Source organism: Urocampus carinirostris, chromosome 18 (assembly GCF_059441175.1).
Source record: "Urocampus carinirostris isolate Australia breed hairy pipefish chromosome 18, RoL_Ucar_1.0, whole genome shotgun sequence".
Taxonomy (NCBI): domain Eukaryota; kingdom Metazoa; phylum Chordata; class Actinopteri; order Syngnathiformes; family Syngnathidae; genus Urocampus; species Urocampus carinirostris.
Window position 1 is genome coordinate 15291136 of NC_142366.1, and position 21191 is coordinate 15312326.

Sequence of the window (21191 nt, forward strand, 5' to 3'; positions counted from 1 at the left end):
TAAGAGTCACCACTTGGATACTGATTTTGATTTTTTTGAAGGAGTCTCGAGAAAGTCGGACAGCTGGGTAGGGCTGGGTTGCTGCGAGCTCGCTATCTCATCTGAGTGCCGCAGGGAATGCAGACAGGTATGTACAAATGTAAATAAATCGTGTCCCGACTTTGTTTTCCTGATACGATGTTGATTCCTGATTCTCTTCGCAGGCGTCGTCCAAAAATGACCTAACTAAAGTATGCAAAAAAGTCACAGAGGTAAGTCTGGGTTTTATTGCAGAGAAACACAAAATGTATGTAAAATTTGTTAACAGATGAAGAAGGGTGCACCATAAGATTATTACGATATATTACTTCGACAATTATTCTTTGTCAATTAGTTAATTATTACAAACAAAAAAGTATTTATGTGTACTCTAAAACGATCAAAGTGACATTGTGTATTATTTGACCACGAGATGTTGCTGTACTGTGCAATTGTCATGAACCAGAACAGGATTAGGACCCAAACACGTGACGTTACTCACACAAGTCTTTTATTTTACGGGAAATGGGGAGTCATGCACGTTAGGCAGCAGTCTTGTGTGAAATGATGGCCGACGAGATCGATACCAATTGCCCGAGTTTATATCAGACAGATGTGGTCGATACTGGACAGGACGGGACAGACAGGAGAGATAATGAAAATAGGATATTGAAAATAAACAAGACAAACTACACGGGAACAAAAACTGGAGAAAATAATAAATGGTACAAAACTGGAAACCGAAATTAAACAGGACAAAATAAACGGGAACAATACCGGACAGGAAATGCCAATAGGAACCCACGTCTTGCGGGGCAGAAATTCGTTGTCGGACTGACAAAGAAAAAATGAGAGCACTGAGCTTAATTTGGCAGAAAGCCAATCTGTCAATGAGCCGCAGCTGGTGCCACAAGGGTGGGGCCAATTGGGCGCCATGGCAACCGTGACAGCAATGCAACCAAAATGAGTAATAAAAAACACAAGGAAGAATACAAGCTACAGAGACTCAAAAACCTGGTCGAAAAATTCAACAAAAAAAAACGGTGCGGTTTGGTCACTTTGAATTTCCGTAGTTTGTATTCTTCGTTGAGCTTTGTTACACCCGTTTTCGATTGCTGTGGTCAGAAACCACAGTAGGTTGTTTGGCAACAGGCCGCACAAGAAAAAGAAGTTCCCTTATTTTTTGCTTATACTGTTTTTATTCATGTATACACATATTTTTCGCCTAAACTAAAACTAAAATTTTGATTTCATGTTATACACGACGTTTTTTCAGTAATATACAGTGTATGAGCAATGAATGACCAGTCAACAAAAACCATTGACCATATTTGCTTAGAATGGGATGAAACGGGAATTGAACCTGGACCGCAGTGAGCGCTGCATCCCATCCTCTAGACTAGGATTGTAGATGACATACGAAAAGGCACTATATTTTATCCCATCATCATATTATTTTACTCATGATGCCACATTATAATGGTGCATTATGTAGGCATGAAAATATCTTACTTTCAGGAGGAATTCACAGTTTTGAAGTAAAAAACAGGTGACCTATGTAAATTGTAAAGATCCTAGGGTACAATGTTTTGAGGTGGGGAAGGGGGTCATGGTGAGATTTCCCAGAGTGAATTGGGCATTTGAGGTGGTGCCTTTGAAATAAAATCAGCGTAAAATCAATAAGTACTGTATTTATCCGTATGGAACGCACACTACACTTTATCTCATTGTCACACATTTTATTCACAGAATCAGAGACGAATGTAAGAGAATGGAGGAAAAAAAGTCATCCTGCAAGATATACCGATACACAAAGGCAAAAAAGCACGACGAGAAAAACTATTTTTTTTCCGTATTTGTAGATGAATCGGACTTTGAATGACATGAAAGAAATATATTGTACATTTTATGTTGGTATTGTTTTCATAGTTGTCAATAAATAATTTGAATCATCGTCGCTTAGGTTCAACAACGTTTTTCAGATTCAATGTTCAGTTTGAGCTCAGAAACGTCGAACAACATTTTATACCAATTTTTAATCAAAATTTCGGGGTGCATGTTATACGCTAATAAATACGGCATTTCCTTCACACCCTTCTCACCTTTCTAAGCCCTGACCTATTTTCAAGTCTGATTAGGGGAAAAGCTCAGCCAAAACATCATTGTACAATGTGGCACCGTGAGAGAAATTAGTGTGATGATGAGATAAAATCGGATGCCTTTTCCTATGTCATCTAGATCCTTCATGGTCTGGTGATTACACAGTTGATTTAGGCTTATTATTATGACTGTTGTTTTCTTTATTATCTGTTATTATTAGGCCGGGCTGCGAGAATATTGTCATAGATTAAACTGGTCTGTGATACCGAAAAAAGTTTGGACCCCTGCACTACACAATACACAATACACAACATTTAAGGGTCAAATATTTCACAGGGTTCCTTTAAATGACTCAGAATTTGAATGTATTGTTTCAGAACCCTCTCTACAGCTGCATCACCAAAAATGAAAGTAAGTCTCAATAGATATGAACTGAAGATATGAATCCCTGACTACTCTGTGCAACATGTGACTGATCTATTCCGGCCCACTAGTGGGCTCCACCTGTTGCAGCTATGCGGGCCGTCACACCACCTGCAGGGAATACTGTCAGGCCATCTTCAGGACCGACTCCACACCCACTGTGTCTCAGATCAACGCAGTCAATGAGTACTGTCAGAGCCACAGTGCCCAGCTGCTTAGCTGCGTCAGCAATTTCACAAAATCCTACCCGATACGAAGCCCGATCGACAGTGAGTCCCATGTTGAAGACCACAAAACTTACATCTAAATTAAGGCTCCGACTAGTGTCACGACCGGAACAAAGGGTAGACCCAATCGCGTAATGTCCCTCACAAGTTTATTGAGATAAAGAGGAAGGCCAGTGCCAGCGATCTGGTGCTCGCTGGACGCGGGAAGCAAGCCGCTCACAGAATCGGATCGTGTTCCAATTGCGGAAGTGGATCTTCCAGAGCGGTAGATGGTGGTTCTGAAGATGGAAAAAACAGATCGATAGCCGGGACAGGAGAGCAAAAACCTGGTCGGGATCAAAAACGGGTCGTAAGCCGGGACGGGAGAGCAAACGTGGTCGGGATCAAAAAACAGGTCAAAGCCGGAGACAAATGGGGAAATCAGGAACGGACGAGTGGTAAAACGCGTGCAAAAAGCGGGGCCGACGGGAGTCAGAGTCAAAATTCTTGCCTTGTAAAAACAGAGGTTCGCTGACGGACTGACCCCTGGAGAGTGAAAGGACTGGGCTTAAAAATGGACAGGGAACCAATCAGGTAGCCCGCAGAGGCTGGTCCCAAATGAGCGGGCTCAGGTGATACTGATCAGTAATCATGACAACTAGTGATTATTTTAACAGTCGACTAATCACCGACTATTGAAACGATTAGTCGAATGATCGGATTAATGTTGATTTTTTTTTTCTTAAATTGCGCATGAAGTTTATTTAATAATGTGGAAAATGATAATAAACACAAGAAAAATGTTTACAGTGAAAAAAAAACATGTTTTAGTGAACATACTAACGATTCGGACAAATAAACAATTAGGCACGATTCTCAACCGATGGAATCAAAAGGTTTTAACCAATGAGGTTTGTCAATTTTAACGTTTTAATAACTTTGTTTTTCAGACTGCATGCATTTCATTTCAAATACTTTTTTTCAGTCTGGCTTTACTCTCATTATCTCTTTTATAGCAAAATATAGGCATATAAAATGCATAATCATGTCATCAAAACCGTATTGGCTTGAATGTTACTTGAATCTTACCGAGACGAGTCTGACTCTGTTTCATTAAACTGTAAATGTAAATGTACCTGGTCCAAAACTCATCTTGACTGGGAGCTCACTCCAGAGCATTAACATTAAAGGCTCAGTTACCCCAGCGTTTATATTTTGACCTGAGAACTTCTAGCACAAGTTGATCCTACCAGGATTGCGAACAGTTAAAAGCTCAAATAAATAAAATGGGGCAAGACCGTAAAGAGCTTTAAAAAAAACATTAAAAATTTAAAATCAATTTCTAAAATGGGCGGGGAACCAATGAAGGGGTTTAAGAACAGGAGAGACCTGCGCACGTCTGCTGGTGTTGGTTAAAAGACGGGTGGCAGCGTTCTGCACAAGTTGAAGGCGACTGATAGACGACTTTGAGACACCAACACAAAGTACATTGCAATGTTATAACCCTGAGCTTATTAAGGTATGTAAAGCTTTCTCTCGGTCAGGACTGCTTAAAAACAATTCTACTTGCTGGAAGACGCAGCTGAAAGAAGCTCGTCTTGACAACATTGTTTGTGAAACCGGAGGTGACTGTCAAAAGTCCTACCTAGGTTTCTGACTATTGAACTCAACTAGAAGACAAGGTGCAGAGGCCGGCAGTCACGGTATCATTAAACACAATATAGTTTTGTCTTTGTATAGATAAAAGAACAATTTGGGGTCAAACACTAGATAGATAGATAGATAGATACTTTATTGATCCCCGCAGGGAAATTCACAACCTACTAAATATCAACAATAATTATCAAATAAAGCACATTGATCGTTCCTGTTTGGCTTTACTGGCAGATAGATGTGTATGTCGTCTAAATAACAATGAAAAGAAAGGTTTTGCCTGGCAATAATCGCCCCAATGGTAACATATACAATAAAAAGATTATAAGGCCAAGAATAGATCTTTGTGGAACACCACAAGAGAGGGGCAGTGGAAGAGGGCAGGTCACCAAGCGTGCCGGAGAAGGTCATACCTGATAAATATGACTTAAGCCTCTTTAATACATGGATACCAACATAATTAGATAGATAGATACTTAAACTAAACTAATACTTAAACTCTGCCCCAATTACTTAAACGTGACAAGAGTACTGCATGGTCTACCATGTCAAAGGCTGCTGTGAAGCCGAGAAGCATGAGAATAACCGGGTACTCGGCATCTATGGACAGAGCAATGTAATTGTGCACCTTTAACAGTGCAGACTCAGTCCTGTGACGAGATTTAAACCCGGATTAGAACTTCTCAAGGACAGAGTTATCCTCAAGGAAGTACTCTTATTGAATAAAAATAACTTCTTCTATAACTTTTGAAAGAAAAGGTGGGTTTGAAACACGTCTAAAATGAGATAAAACTGAGGTGTCAAGGTTAGGTTTTTTAAGAAGAGGCCTGACCACAGCCTGTTTGAAGGCAGCTGGTACAGTTCCTAATCGAAGGCAAGAGTTGTTGAAAAATAAATAGACTGGGCTCCGAAGTGTAAAAAAAAATGTAATAAGTGGGTTTCGAGGATTTCTCTGTCGCCAAGGAAAAAGAGGGAAACAAGCTCAGACTAATCGAACACAGCAGGGTGAGCTGGGACCATATGCAAGTCTGGAATACTGCTCGTAATGACACTCACATCATTATTATTTGTCAACAAAATATAAAAAATGTATACAATGGTAATCGAACCTAACCACTTGACAACTAGTGATACAGGTAAGATTAATAAGCATCCAATTTCCTCTCATTATTGCACTATTCTTACTCAGGGTGCCAGTAACGAATGTTAAAGAATGGAGAAAACAAAGAAATCCTGAAAGATATAAAAAAAAAAAAGCATAGTCTGTATATTTATATCTTCAGTACAAGATGTATACAAAAGTGGCGGCTGATACATCAGTTAAAACAGAAGTACATGGCTTAACTACAGCGTTGATCATAGCAAATAAAACCTTGGGACAATGAGTGCTACTAGAAATAATAGAGAGATACTGACATTTTGCTTCATGAACAGCTTTCTGATAATCAGAGAGACGGTCCCTTAATATTTCCAGAGACACATTCAGTTTGTCCCTCTTGAATCTTCTTGAAGACTTTAGAAGTCTTGGTTGTTGTTATATTTGTGTAGAGATGCCTCTTTCTGTCGGAAAACGTGTCTGGTAAGAATAGCCCTTATTTAAATTAATTGTCGACTTTCCCGATTATCGATGACGATTGCAGCCCTAACGTTGAACTATCAAAAACGATTTGTATATCCGTCATTTTCACTAAAGATGAAATCATTGTGGTTAAAAATGAAATCACACAAACTAAAGTATCTAAAAGCATTTCAATAATTAATAAATCCAAATTCATTTTAAACTATAAGGCATTGTATTTATTATATTGTTCTCTAGTTCTGCCATACTTAACATATTGTGCAGAAGTCCGGGGCAATAATTACAAAAGTTAACTACAGCCCCTTTTTATCCTCCAAAAACGTGCAATTAGAACCATACACAGGGTAGGATATCGAGATCATACTAATATTTTATTCCTGCAGTCCAAATTATTGAAATGAGATGATTTAGTAAAATATTTCACTGCACAACTACTATTTAAGGTCAACAAAAACATAGTGCCAGAAAACATCCGTAAATTATTCATTCGGAAAAAGGGAAGTTATAATTTAAGGCGCTGTAATGAATTCATAATCCCAAAGGTGAGAACCACCAGGAAAAGTATGTGTGTGTCTGTGTGTGGAGTGTAGCTTTGGAGACGAGATCAAACGGTGTCCACCTATTCACTTGTTCAGGTTTAGATACAAAGGAACATTCCTGACGTAATACAGAGATGAGGAGGGTGGGGTATGAGTGGTGCAGGAGATTGGGAATAGTGCGTCGAGTTAACGTTGTGTTATTGTTGCTATTATTATATCAAAACTGTTATTATTAATATTATTACAATTGTTGTGATATCATTGGTATATTTGGTGGGGAAGATGAAGGGGTAGCTAATATAAGCATTTTGCTTCTTACTACCCCTCTTGAACATATTATGTAACGTTATTTTGTTGTTAAATTATTGTTTTTGTTCTGTTTTTATTTTGATGTTCGAATAAAGTTTTCATTCATTCGTTCATTCATTGTTGCTCACCTTCAGGTCTGTACTGCTGCGACCGGGCGGAGGCCCCCCACTGCCAGTCGGCCTGCCGGCGGATCTTGCGCACCTTAAGCACGGAGCACGAGATCATGGAAGGCTTGATCGACGAGTGCGGGTCCCAGCCCCTCCCCCAGGACCCCATGTGGCAGTGTTTTCTGGAAAGTGCCCATCCCCCGTCTCCCACTGAAAAAGAAATCCCGCACCCTGCCAAAATGGATCGCGCCAAACTGCACTGCTGCTCCAAGGCCAACACCTCGCTGTGCAGGTACTGCAATTACGTCATAAAATAGATTAGTACTCGCAGTTTATTTCATCTTGAGAGTCATTTAAAGCTATTGTGTGCTTCCCTGGGTTGGCAACAAAAACATTCAATTTCCCCCCCCCACTTGATTCTGCGCCCCTGTTCTGTGATTCCCAACAGTAGTAATAAAAATAAACCTGAAATGTAATAGCAGTTGAAGGAGCTGTATGGAATTTTGTTACTGCCTGCCACATCTCCTGGCGTAAATGGTAAATGGTCTGCATTTATATAGCGCTTTTCAAGTCAGTGAAGACCTCCCAAAGCGCCTTACAATGTACACCCATTCACAAACACACTCACACACCGATAACGGCAGTAGCAACCCGCTTATCGGGGGCATTAGGGGTTCATTTCATATTGAGGCGATCATCACACGTTTAGATGTAATAAACTATAGCCATTTGTGTGTTGAATAATCGCGGCCAAAACATGCTTAAAAAAAATCAACCATACGAATAAACTTAAATTCATTACCGCAGCCTCAGTCAGCTCATTCATTATGCGCGTGCTTGGATGCGCTCAAATAAACTCTTCTTTTTTCATCTTTTTGGATTCTACTAGAAGCAGTCATTTTCTTTCACCATTTCATGCTACACTGAAAATAAAATAAAATTTAAAAACCTGCACTGCCCAGCCGCCATTCCTCAAACCTAATACGTGCCGCCCTAAACAGCTCTGATAAAAGTAAGATCAAATTAGATAGGTACAGTGGAAAATGAAGCATAAGGGCTATTTGAACTCAGTTGGACATTGTTACTTAATTCTACACTTTTTATCAATTGCTTAGAAAAGGGGAATGATGTTTTACTTCTTTTTAATCGTGGGTGATTCAAAACCAATTTAGTTTATTAGATGCATTTTATAAACAAATATCAAATGAAATGTAAAATGAACGTTTAGATGCTTGCAAGTACATTTATACATAAATGTATTTGAGCAAAATCTTATGGATCTATTTTTTGTCATGTATTAAATTTGGCAAGTGCAAGAGGACAGGTGCATGCTACATCTAAACAGAGCACCATGAAATGTGTATCAGTGCAAGGATTACAAGTCAATTATGGACCATTGTGAGTTTTTCCTTGCCCTCATGTAGGTTTTAGATCAGGGGATGGTGTAATAATAGTCTGAGGTTTGCAATAGTCTGTGGTCTGTGCAGCCCTTTGAGACTCCTTGTGATTAAGGGCTATACAAATAAACATGACTTGACTTCAAACTGTATCAAATCAATCCACCTTTTTTTCTCCTCATAATGCCGCTATGCCAATTTTTTCAACCCAATCCAGCCCGCATCTCAAACGTTTTGCCCAACCACCTCTGCTTTAGTCCGTCTTTTTACAGTGTGAACAATGATAGAACACATATGGTAGTTATTGGTCCATCTAAATGCCGTGACTTTTTCTCAAAAACTGCTCTGAACATTGACAAATGTAATATCACCCAGAGTGACTCAGTCAAAAATTTAGGTGTCATATTTGACCCCAGTATGTCCTTTCAAACACACGTTAAGAATATTACTAGAACAGCTTTTTTCCATTTTTGCAACATTGTTAAAATTAGCCCTATGCTGTCTCAGTCGGATACGGAGATTATAATTCACACGTTTGTTACCTCCCGTCTCGATTACTGTAATGCACTACTCTCCGGTCTCCCAAAGTCCAAAATCAAGAGCCTTCAGCTGGTACAAAATGCTGCAGCAAGGCTTTTAACTAAGACGAGAAAGTTTGATCACATGACCCAGATTTTAGCTAACCTGCATTGGCTTGTTAGCTTAAGATGTGATTTTAAGGTTCTGTTGGTAGTATACAAAATCATGCATGGACTTGCTCCCTCATATCTTTCATATTTAATTTGCCCCTATGTTTCGCTCTGGAGCCTTCGCTCTGAAAATGCTGGTCTACTAGTGATCCCGAGAGCCAAAAAGAGATCCGCAGTTTCGAAAGCGTTCTCCATTCGGGCCGTAATGCTCTTCTCCCTGAGATTCGATCTGCAACCTCAGTGGAAATATTTAAATCTAAGCTTAAAACACATTTCTATTCTATAGCATATGATTAACCTATATTTTATGTTGACAATATCTGTGTATTATTTGCTCTCATGTAGGGTTTAGATCAGGTCATGGTATAATAATAGTCTGTGGTTTGCAATAGTCTGTGCAGCCCTTTGAGACTCTTTGTGATTAAGGGCCATACAAATAAACTTGACTTGACTTGCCATACTTCCCTTTGTTTGAATGTACATCTTTTTGCTTTGTCAGGGGCATGTGTCAAGAAATCAGCACCAACTGGGGCAGTCAGACATGGCAAGACTTTGACCAGCTTTGCGAGTACAACACTGTGGAGACGGAACTAATCAACTGCCTGGCTGATGTCAGGGAGCCCTGCCAATTGGGCTGCAAGGATCTATCGTATTGCACAAACTTCAACAATAGGTCTGACTTTTCTTTGGATGAATTAGATAAACGGATATCCTCATGTTTTGTGATATTTTGTGTAAAGGCCAACGGAGCTGTTCCGCAGCTGCAACATCCAGTCGGACCAGGGAGCTATGAACGACATCAAGCTGTGGTCCAATGGAACAATCAAGATGCCATTTATGAACATTCCTGTGCTCGACATCAGGAAGTGTCTGCCGGATATGTGGAAGGCGGTTGCTTGTTCCCTGCAGATCAAGCCTTGTCATAGCAAGTCTAGAGGGAGCGTAATTTGCAAGTAAGTCCAACTTTGGGGTTTTTTGTTTTGTTTACTAGTCCTTTGTTGTCATGTTACTTTTAATTTTTTGTAATCCGGTAAAATGTTCATTTTTATTGCTCTTGACTTTTGATGGCAAATGGACAATTTATTTGGCATTTATTTTAAATAATTCTATGTTTATGTCATTGTTTTTCTTAATACAGTTTTACAGTTTTTTTAATAAATTGAAATGTAAATAAATACATTTCCTATTAAGTCCAGTAAACTAGTAAATATCGAGTAAAATATTTATTTTTGTTTTAGATTTCTATCGTTTTCAATTTTTTTTTCTATATTATTTTTTATAATATAATTTTACATTTTTTAAATAGATTAAAAAATAAATAGCTTCCCTGTTAAGTCCAGAAAATTATTATTGTATTTATTTTATTTTTATAATTTGAAAATTCTTCTTTTTTTGTATATAGATTTTTTATTATTAGCATCATAATTTAACAGTAATTATATGTATAATTTACTTGTTCTCAAAAAACAGAAATGAAAACAATGAATAATAAAAGGAATCTACTATTTAATAATATAGTTTTTATAATATTTACTATATTTTAACCATAAGAAAAAATAATTTCGAGCTCAATTGATTTTGCACGTTTTTGCAAAGTTTTATAAAATAGATCAAATAAATACTGACTTATTTTTGTCTCCATTCAGATCTTGCTCAAACTTACACTGAAAAAAGTCTATTTGTTTTGTTTAAAAAAAAATGAAAGTAATTGATAATTAAAATGAGAATTGGATCGTTCAAAATAAGAATATGTTTACCAATAAAGCCGTGTATTTATGATAAATGTCTAACAGTAACTCAAAAACAATCTGAAAAATCCTGAATTCTCACTGAATTAAAATTATGTGCGCGTGTGTGTTTGTACTCTCAAGCCTTATTCAAAAATCAATTTTACCAACTGAAATCAGTGGAAATGACCCCATGCTCTCTCGGGTTTAGGTCAGACTGTGTGGAAATCCTGACCCAGTGCGGGGACAGAAAACGTTTCCACGAGGGACAGACTCCCGAAAGGATATGCGAGCTCCTGTCGCCCATTGATGACCCCGAACGCTGCATTCCGCTCCACAGATACCTCAGTGAGTTCACGAAATAAAATCAATGATGGACCTATATTTAGCGCGATTGTCTCCTCTCACAGCTCCAAGCTTTCTCGGTAACATGATTGTGGATGAGGTCATCCACCCGTGCAACCCCAACCCTTGCCCCAGCAACCACGTTTGCCATGTCAACAGGAAGGGTTGCCTTGATGACCTCAACTGCCAGCCGTTCTTCTGCGTGCCGGGTAGGAGCTCCTTCATGCTAGTGCTAAGCGCCTTTTAGTGTTAGTGCTGAATTTGTGATCTGCGTGAGAGTTAATCTTAAAATCTTAAACATGCAAAATATGAGGAAATTGTACATAACTTTGCATAAAATCTATGTATTTTATCATTTTCTGAGATAATGCACTTTAAAGATGGCATGTCTTGTCTTTGACACCCTAAGCAGTGACGTCATCTGAGGAACACCAGTACCCTTGCAAGCCATTTGCCATAATGTTTTTCGCATCAAAGAAATTACGAATGTTTTGAGCAAAGTTTTGGTAATATTTGCAGAGGATGCCTAGGCTTCATGTCGCAGGTAGATGCAGTAATGATACAACAAAGGGCAATTAGCCAAAAATAGGCTAATTGGCAAAAACGGAGAGCTAACAGGGGCTAACTGGGACCGATCACCGAAAGCAGACGCAGCCTTAGAGGAAAAACGCAAAGCTGGCCAACCAAAAACAGTGAGCAGCCAGGGTAACCTTCAACCATCAACAAAAAGCGGCAACAGCTATGGTAACAAAAATGAAGCCAATTGGGAATAAACAAACCATGGAACATGGCAAAACAGGCCCAACACCAGACTAGACAATCAAAAAACACGTGGTGACCAGCCAGGCTGACTGGGAACCAAAAACAAAAAGCAGCCACAACCATCGTGACAGACGCCAAGCAGACCAGGAATAGAAAAAAAACATGGAACACTGCAAAACCTGCAATGCGCCAGGCTAGCTGATCGAAAAACACGTGATAAGCAGCCAGGCTAACCGGAATCAACAACAAAAAAGCAGTAACAGCTATGGCGATAAATGCACCTAGGGACAAGGCAAAACCAGCCCTAACGCCAGGCTAGATGGCCAAACAACAGGGTGGGCAGCCAACCAGCGGCAACCGGGAGCAACCAAAACAGGAAAAGCCTTCGGCAGTACCAAAGCTAAAAGGGGGACGGGCGGACGAAATTATATTAACCGCGATACATGGGGAAAGACACAAACGAACACCCACAATTAAAGTGGTCTGTTTCAGAGCTGGCCTCACATGTTGTGTTAAGTGGATTCGCCATTTTGAAAGTGTTTTGCGACTTCGATGACACTACAGATCTAGAGGAAACAAGCCAGATGGGTTAACTTTTAGACTAAATTTCTCGAGTCCCCAAACGCGTGTAATATTTTACAAAAAAATTGCATACTTGTGGGGAGGAACACTACACGTTCTGTGCCTAATTGAGAAAAAAATATTTTAGGGAGCACCTTTAAGTGTGTTTTACTGTCAATGCTGAGTTTGTGGTCTGCTTTAAGGTTGCAAATTGGGCGAGGCGTCGGATTTCCTGGTGCAGCAAGATGCCCGCGTACAAGTGCCGACACGCAGCAGTCCAGCCGGCTGTTACGAGGTCTGCACTTGCGGTGCCAGCGGGCGCTTGGAAAACTGCGCGGCGATGCCTTGTGTGGACACCGACAAGGCTTGTATTGTAGGAGGAAGGAAGATAAGTAAGTCACGTATAAAAATGTATACTGTGTTTATTTGAGTAGAACACGAACGTCTACTTCTTTATTAAAAATCGGTAAAAAATTTAGTTTCATTTTTTGGGAATTGAACGCAGATATTGGTGGTTAGTCTGCCAAATCCTAACCACTGGACCATCATCACACTTTTTGTACTCAGTACCAGACACAAATAAGACACAAAAATGGCGTGAAAATTCAATAAAGTCTGATGCTTTCTTGCTCTATGATTGGCAGTCCAGTGGTTAGGATTCAGGAATCCAAGTTCTGTGAACTGGGCTCGATTCCTGTTGTTTTGCAATTGTGGGTAGCGATATTTTTCAACTGATTAATCATTGCAAAAATACGGCAAAATCTCGGGTATACCGCGCACCCAAACATTGAGTTATTTTTGGGTTAAAAAAAAATGTGCGTTGTACACAATTAATTACAATTTGTATATGCCAAACAATATACATGTAAGAATATACATGAGTGTATGTATGTATATATATATATATATATATATATATATATATAAAATTCAACCTTTTTCTCATTCACTTTTTTTGATGACAGAACATACTTTTCTTAATATTCCTTGTACTCTATTTTTAGTGGCATTAAAAATTTCCATTTTTATATATTTAATTACTTATTTTTTTACGCATTTCCTGCTATTGACTACTTTATCTGTCCGAGTTCAATTCTTTATTATTTTCTCATTTACTAAGAACTGTCAGGACCAGAAAGGAAACAGGACCCACTCGCGTAACGTTTCTCACAAGTTTTATTAAAAGAAAGGGAGGGGGTTGCGCCCACGATCCGGGGATTGCTGGACGCGGGAAGCAGGTCGCTCTTAACGCGGCGAGCGATGGCGGGTTCGGGAAAGGAAAAAAACGGGTCAGTACCCGGATAGAAGAGCAAAAACGTGGTCGGGATCGGAAACAATTCGAAAGCCAGGAGAGGAAAGTAGACATGGTCGAGATAAAAAACTGATCGTTATTCGGGACGGGAGAGCAGACGTGGTCGAGATCAAAACAGATCGAAGCGGGAAACAAACAGGAGCAAAAAAAGCGTGACAGGCGAAAAAGGGCTTGCCGTGTATAAACAGCTTCGCAGACGGACCGACAACTAGGGATTGACAGGACAGGATTTGAATAGTGGGGAAGCCAATCTGTCAACAAGCTGCAGCTGGCGCCACACGGGCGGGGCCAATTGGGCGCCATGGCAACCGTGACAAAAAACTATGCATGTGAAAGTCCTCTTTTTTTTAAATAGTTTTCATAGTTACTTTATTACGACTATACAGTATATGTCGAATTCAATTTTATTGTTTTTTTTATTGACTCATTTAGTGCCATTTACGACTATATATGTAAAATTTTATTTTACCGTTTACTGTCTTTGACGACTTCATGCCATTGAAAGTTCCTTTTTAGATGTACTTTTTTTCCATGATTTTTTTAACAATTTCCCGTCATTGACGATTTTATTCCCCCAAGTTCCATTTTCGGTATTTTTTTTCTCATTTCTATTTTTTTCATCTTTTTTTTACCCATTTACCGCCATTGACGTCTATATACATCAAAGCTTCATTTTACTGAGCCAGTTAACGTCAAAAGTTTGGCCAGTGTAATGCCAAATTCTGCAAACCAAGCCACGGACTTTTCTGCATATTTCCAGAAATAACCAATACAAGAGTGTTTATTGTTGGGAAGTGGAACAGAAAACGGGTCGCAGAAAAAAAAATCTGTCATGGTAAAATAAACCAGTGTGTTGCGGGATTTTTGTGGTTTTTATATGTTGCTTTAACTTGCCAGCCATTGTTTTAAGTTTTCGTTAAATATATATATATATCTTGTATCTGAGTTCACTGCTTTTGATGTCACACCCTCAATCGTAAGTAAAGTCAGTATGATCACGTGCAAGGAATAGTCGGATTTTTTATCTTAATTTTTCTATTTGATGGCCATGTTAATGTGCACCAAAATCTGATTTTCCTCCTTTCAGCTTTCTCGTAACACAATTTAAAAGGGTGATTAAGTCCTTTCATGAACTGAAATCTCGTCCATGTAAACCAATTCGTCTTATCCGATGCGGCAATTTTTTCTTCTTTGTTGTTTGTTCTTGTAATACATACACGAATTATAAATGTTAACTCGCTTAACTAACTTGCAAAAGCAGCCTTATTTGAATGTTTAGATTTTTCGAAGTCATTTTTCTTTTATTTCCTGTGACTATGGCAAAAATGTTAAACAATCGTCTTTTATTTAGTGTAAAAAAGTTCAAAATGGAAACGTCTGTTTCCATAATGAAGTCGTTTGTGCTTCAAACATTCCAATCGGATTACAGACGCTGCCCTGCTTACGAAAGAAATAAGTTCCGAAAGATCGTAAGTTGAATTTGTTCGTAAGTTGCTTCAGTGCTATATTTTGTATGTTTAAGGTTTATATAAGTATGTTTAAGGCTTGTAGAAGTAACCTGTAATGTGTTGTACTAAAAAATAAACATTTCATAAAATAATATGCTCTATAAAGATAAATAAAGATAAGTGTAACTTACTTTTGGAAGATAAGCTTCAAGAGCTCCTCCTCCGTGTTAGAAAAAAAGCGATCCAACCATTTTCTCAACCGCATCAGTCTTTCTTATTCCACTTTCATTTCAAAAGAAAGCTCTCACCTGTTCTTTACACTTTACACCAACCCTATTGAATGGATGCACGAGATATTAAACAATAAAAACGTCAAAGTTCTTAGCGCTCTAGAGATAGAGTACATGTAGTATGTTTACACACGAACTAGGAAGAGGAAGGCGGATTTCTTCTTCGAAGTGGATGCCGGGTGACCTCTCACAGTGCCACGACACGCGGGTAGTGACGGAAAGAAGCATTACAGTTTTTCGTATGTACCGTTTATCGTAAGTCGAATGGTCGTAAGTAGGTTAGCATCTGTATTACCATTTGTTTCAAATACTTGGCTATTCCCCTCTTTTATAAACATACCCATTAAGTTTTACCTAAAAAAAAATTATCGTCAATTTAGGCACACAATTTAATTAATCATATCCCTTACAGATCTGTTCTTTTCTCAGCATAGAAAATATAACAGACTATAAGGTGAACCTAAACACCCCAGTTTGGCCACAGATTTTCAAGTGCACCTTATAACCCTGTGTGCCTTATATACCACGGAATACTGCATGTAGTAGATATAAGTATGCCCAGGGTTGGGTAGGGTTACTTAAACTTGATTACTTTCAATTACTTTTGGATTACTCCAATACCAAATATGCTAATAAAAGACAAAACAAACTAAATATGAATAAAATTATGACTCACAACACGTGGTAAGCTTTCTCTCCTGGCTTTGATCTCTTTGATCTCCGGCAAAACTAACATAAAATGCGACAGAAACAAAATGAAAAGAAATCCAAACAGCTTGCCGACATCATTTTTGCCGTTCCATTTATCCCGTTACTCCCCAAGCCTGCACAAAATTTAGTAATGTGACGTAGCCAAGCTGCTCGTGCATTGTTGAAACAGAATGGCAGAATTCCTATTAGTCTATAGCAGCCCATTGACACCAAAAAAATCATAGAACAGCTCATAAAAGCACACAATATGTGCTAGCAGCAAGATAATGACTTTATATTAGTTATCAAATCAACAACAACAACAAAAAATTAACTGGCGCTGGATATCTTCCTTTGAAGATACTGGAACATTTGAAAAATTGGCCTTGAATTGCTTGAAAAGCACTTGAATGTGGCCATCAAAAAGCTTTACCAAGGAGACAAAATACTATTTATTGGGGGTGCGCCTTATAATTCGGTGCTTCTCATAATGTAGAAATTACGGTACCGTATTTTCCGCACTATAAGGCGCACCGGGTTATAGGGCGCACCCCCCAAAACTAGTTTTTGGTCCTATATTTTCCATACATAAGGCGCACCGGATTATAAGGCGCTGCAATGGGAACGTCGACAACAGTCAGATAGTTCAGTCCAACTTATTACCCCCTTAACATTCCGAAAGCTTGCAAAGAAGCAAATACGTGTCTCAGACATGTACGGAAACAGTGTCTGTACGATGTCACCAATCACTCAAATGCATCGTTCCAAATATCATTCGGAAGGTTAAAGTCTTGGGATTCAAGAAATGCCAAACATTTCTTAGTTTCCATTTTATTTTTTGCTGGCAACTGTGTGGACAGCAAAGTAAGAATTTTATTGTGCAGGGAAACGGGGTTCTTTACTGTGCATTTGACAATAAACGTTTTCAATTTGAATTTAGTTTAAAACTAGACTCCTCACAGAAACATTAAGATCGTTCTAAAACAAGATACAGGGAAAATATAAAGCCGCATAGCTCACCTAAGTTCTCTTGCAGCCAACACTTTCAATAATGATACTTAACCATGGTCTTCTTACAACCGTGATTGTAGTAAATCCAGGAGAGTAAAATATTTACAAATACAGAATAGTAAAAAATGTTTTCTCTATGCCGTAGTGCAACCCAACGTGTGATTCACATTCATCTTTTTCGGCCAATTGCAGGCTTTGTTTCGCCCCTTTAGCCTATGCGAGCCAAATGATAAAAAGGATCCGCCCCCTTTACCTCCGAATAACTTTAGCCAATAGGGACTGATTCAAATGATGATTGACATATTGGTTAGGAAATGAAACGCCAGTATAAAAATCCCAGCATACACTGCAGACGACTTCACCTTCGGGGGAAAATCGAGTCGGCGGCTGCTTGCCTTAGTTGCAAGACTTTGCGACTTAATATTGATCCATATATAAGGCGCACTGTATTATAAGGCGCATGGTCAGCTTTTGAAAAAAATAAAGGCTTTTAGGTGCGCCTTATAGTGCGGAAAATACTGTACTCTTTTATTGTGAGTGTAGTTAAGTTATCTTATGTTTTTTTTCTTTTTTTTGTTGCCTTCACCAGATCACGGGGTATCTTATCAGTTGGATTGTGATACCTGCTACTGCTTTGCCGGCCTCCCCATTTGCTCCGACAGGGAATGTCTCAACATTCAGACCTCAGATGAAGACCGTCTGCATTTCACTGGTGTGTTTTCTATATAATGCTGTCTGAATGTTTATTTCTGCCTCATGTTCTATATGTGTTGTCGCTATCTCACCCGTTACATTTTTCTGTCATCATTTTTCAGAATCGCTTGATATTTTGTTTTAGTCCGTCTAAAATCACCCCTAAAAATATTTGCCTTCTTTCCAACCCTGTTGTGGTCAACAGTATCCCTCGTTCTGTAAATACACTTACATCTGGGAAAACAAACCAAACCTGGCTTGAAATGATCTATTCAGACAGCTAAGATAACATTTTGCCTTTGCATAAATTTAGAATGGCAGTGACCTCAAAAACCGCCCATTGTTGTTACATTATCCCTCCATTTTCTATAGCGTTTGGAACCTGGCCCGGTTGCTAGCCACACGACGTTTAGCTAACGTTGGTGTTTTTCGGGACACCAATGCCGTCACATGCGCGAGTTTCTAACCTTAAATGTCAGTTGCAACCCAGTTAGCCAACCGCTAATTGCGTTTAAGGCTAACTCCCGTCCAGTGTTGGGCGAGTTACTGAAAGCAGTGTCTACTCAAGACAAAAAGTTGCCGAACACCAGGGCAAACAACTCAGAAAAGTTGGCTGGCTGGCCATAAACTTGCCTGCCCCATTTTTCACAACTTGAAACACAAAAAGACGACTAATCGCAAAAAAAAAAAAAAAAAACATTGTTACAAAGTATTAAGGATTGATAATCAGAATATATAACAGAACAACTCTTTAAAATTAAGTTTATTGTAAATCTACTTATAACATTTATTGCATGTATATGACGTTGCTGTTTTCCATCTTCCATCAGTATGTACCTGTATTTACTCATCTTAGAATAGGAATAGAATAGAATATACCTTTATTGTAATTGTTACAACATGGGTTGAATATATTGTGACAACGAAATTGGACGTGGCACTCCAGTTCCACATTTTACAGTGAGGATAAAGAAAACAAAGAGATAAAGGAACAAAGAAGATGTTTGTACTGTCCTTGATTGTATAGGCTTTGTTTTCCTCCGGAAGGGGTGTATGAGGGGGTGAGGGACAGACAGAGATGGCCCGATCCAACTAGATATTTGATCTTACTGTACACACGGTCCAGTGTTTTTTCCCTAATTGCTCAGTCCATGTATTGAATGAATTTGGGTTTCATTCATGCAATGTTTGCGTTGCGTCGTCTGCTACAAGCCACCTGAACTCATCTTTCCACGGTGCTTTTAATGTACGTTTACGTTTTGTAGCGTCATCAATTTTGTTAGCTTCTTTTCAATCCTTTCTTCTGGGGCTCAGGTTTTGGCTTTATTCCTAACCACTTATCGATTTTTCTCGTGTTCTATTTGTTCTCGTCTACTTTGGAAAACGATATGCTAATGCGCGACCTTATCACGCTCGGGAAAGTCAGGAAGCACAAAGTCATTCGATGCAGGCTTCTGATTGGCTGCCGAGGAGGCAAATTGCCAAACGAACCGAAATTCAGAAATTTCCAAACCGAACGAAGATTTCGAAATCGGAATAAAGATAAAGCAAACGTTCGTTTTGAAAAAAAAACAAATTTTGTTTATTTATTTATTTATTTATTTTGAAAAGTTGTCTGCCACCCGGGCGGAGACGTTTTGGAAGTTGTACGCCCGACGTAAAAGATGCACGCCACGGGGTTCCGGACAGACGTTATTTCAGACATTGCTGAAAGACAGTAATTAGTTACAGTTACGGGTTACTTCATTTAAAAGGTAATTTTGTTGCCTCCCCAGATTATTACTGACACCCAAATATATTGCGTTACTCTGAAAGTAACTATTTGGTTACAGATTTCCGTATATACTCACAATGAAACCGACCCCTTAAAACTGCTTTAATATAGGCTCATAAAGAAAGGAATGGGTAAAAAACATGTAAACCAACATGTGAAAGCGTTGGATACTTCATATTTTTAGCCTGTGCTATCTTGCAAAGGAACACTTAGTCGAGACACTCTACAGTAATCCCTCGGTTATCGCGGTTAATGGGGACCGAGACCACCCGCGAAAACTGAAAATCCACGAAGTAGCGGCGCCCCTTCAAAAATGCTTAAAAAACGTATACAGGTATACAGTATACCGCCCCGCCATTAAACCGAAGTGATCGCTGGCATGATGGCAAGGACTTTTTGGGTGACTCATCCAGAACTCTTCACACTAGAACTGAATGTACCAAAACATGACCCACAAGTGTGGCCATGTCTTACATAATCAATTTACACGGAATAGGACTGCGGCGAAACCACTACGAACCATTCAGTATGATTGTATTAACCGCTCTCAACCACATGCAGCCATCGCAGCTTATTTCGCTTGTTAACACTACCAGTTACATATTGAAAATAAAAACAGTGAAAATGTGATATTTGATGAGTGTTTGTGAAGTGTTTTGGAAAACAACAGTTAAAAAAATGCTCTGTGTTCATTTTAATGAAAGTGAGAGAGCTACCTTCTGACCATAACAACATACTTTAACTAGCGGCATCAAACGGCTTTTACAACAAATACACGAAACCAAGCACAATTAGCCGTGTTTAGGTAGTACAAAAAACCGCTCGCTTTTGGTATAGTAAAGTCAAACTTGAGATGAAATGTGACAGAAGAGAATATACTTACGTTGCGTCGCCAAGTTCCTCCATGATAAACGGCGCCACAGAAGAAGGGGGTGTGGTGGGAGGAGTTGAAGGAGGGGGGACCACAGAAGAAGGGGGTAAGGTGAGAGGAGTTGAAGGAGGGGGGGTGAGCGAGGCACTAACTCACCATGACTAAGCGTTGTGTCAGGGCCTCCCCCTCCCCTTCACAATAAGAGTGTCCAAACCGTGTCCTCAGTTGACATAAGTTCGCGTTTGCTCAAGTCAATAAATGCCTTTATTGAGAAGGTAAGGTATATTTTTTAGACCCGCGAAGCTCTGAACCCGCAAAAGTGGAACCACGAACTAGCGAGGTTCCACTGTATAGCTATTTTGTGTCTGGGTTTCAAACCACTCTCAGATTTTCTTCTCTATTTCTAGATACTGTTCACTACGTTCTGTTTTTTTACAGGCATGTTGTATTGCAAAATTAATTTTACAAATAAAATGACCATAATTCAGCACACTTTTACCATAAATTCTATGCTCGAGTTTACTCCATTTATTTATTTTTGTTCCTGTATAAACCACGCACACTCCCCACGTGCTGCATAACATTGTTACTGGTGTGACAAATATGCTTATTTAAACTATGGATCGACCGATACGGGTTTTCTAGGGCCAATACCTTACAGATGATTAGTATTAAGAAAAGGCTGAT

The 21191-nt window shown here is 39.1% G+C and overlaps 1 protein-coding gene across 2 annotated transcripts in view; it reads left to right on the top strand.

The window, feature by feature from the left end:
• Nucleotides 1-21191, top strand: part of reck (reversion-inducing-cysteine-rich protein with kazal motifs) — a 63981-nt gene that overhangs the window by 23596 nt on the left and 19194 nt on the right. For both annotated transcript variants that reach the window (XM_088322218.1, XM_088322219.1), the window contains 11 exons: nucleotides 42-127; nucleotides 204-251; nucleotides 2496-2529; nucleotides 2613-2810; nucleotides 6962-7226; nucleotides 9520-9693; nucleotides 9761-9973; nucleotides 10959-11095; nucleotides 11158-11301; nucleotides 12619-12807; nucleotides 17756-17878. In XM_088322218.1, the coding sequence (XP_088178344.1) occupies nucleotides 42-127; nucleotides 204-251; nucleotides 2496-2529; nucleotides 2613-2810; nucleotides 6962-7226; nucleotides 9520-9693; nucleotides 9761-9973; nucleotides 10959-11095; nucleotides 11158-11301; nucleotides 12619-12807; nucleotides 17756-17878 (1611 nt within the window). The remainder of the gene's footprint in view (nucleotides 1-41; nucleotides 128-203; nucleotides 252-2495; nucleotides 2530-2612; nucleotides 2811-6961; nucleotides 7227-9519; nucleotides 9694-9760; nucleotides 9974-10958; nucleotides 11096-11157; nucleotides 11302-12618; nucleotides 12808-17755; nucleotides 17879-21191) is intronic.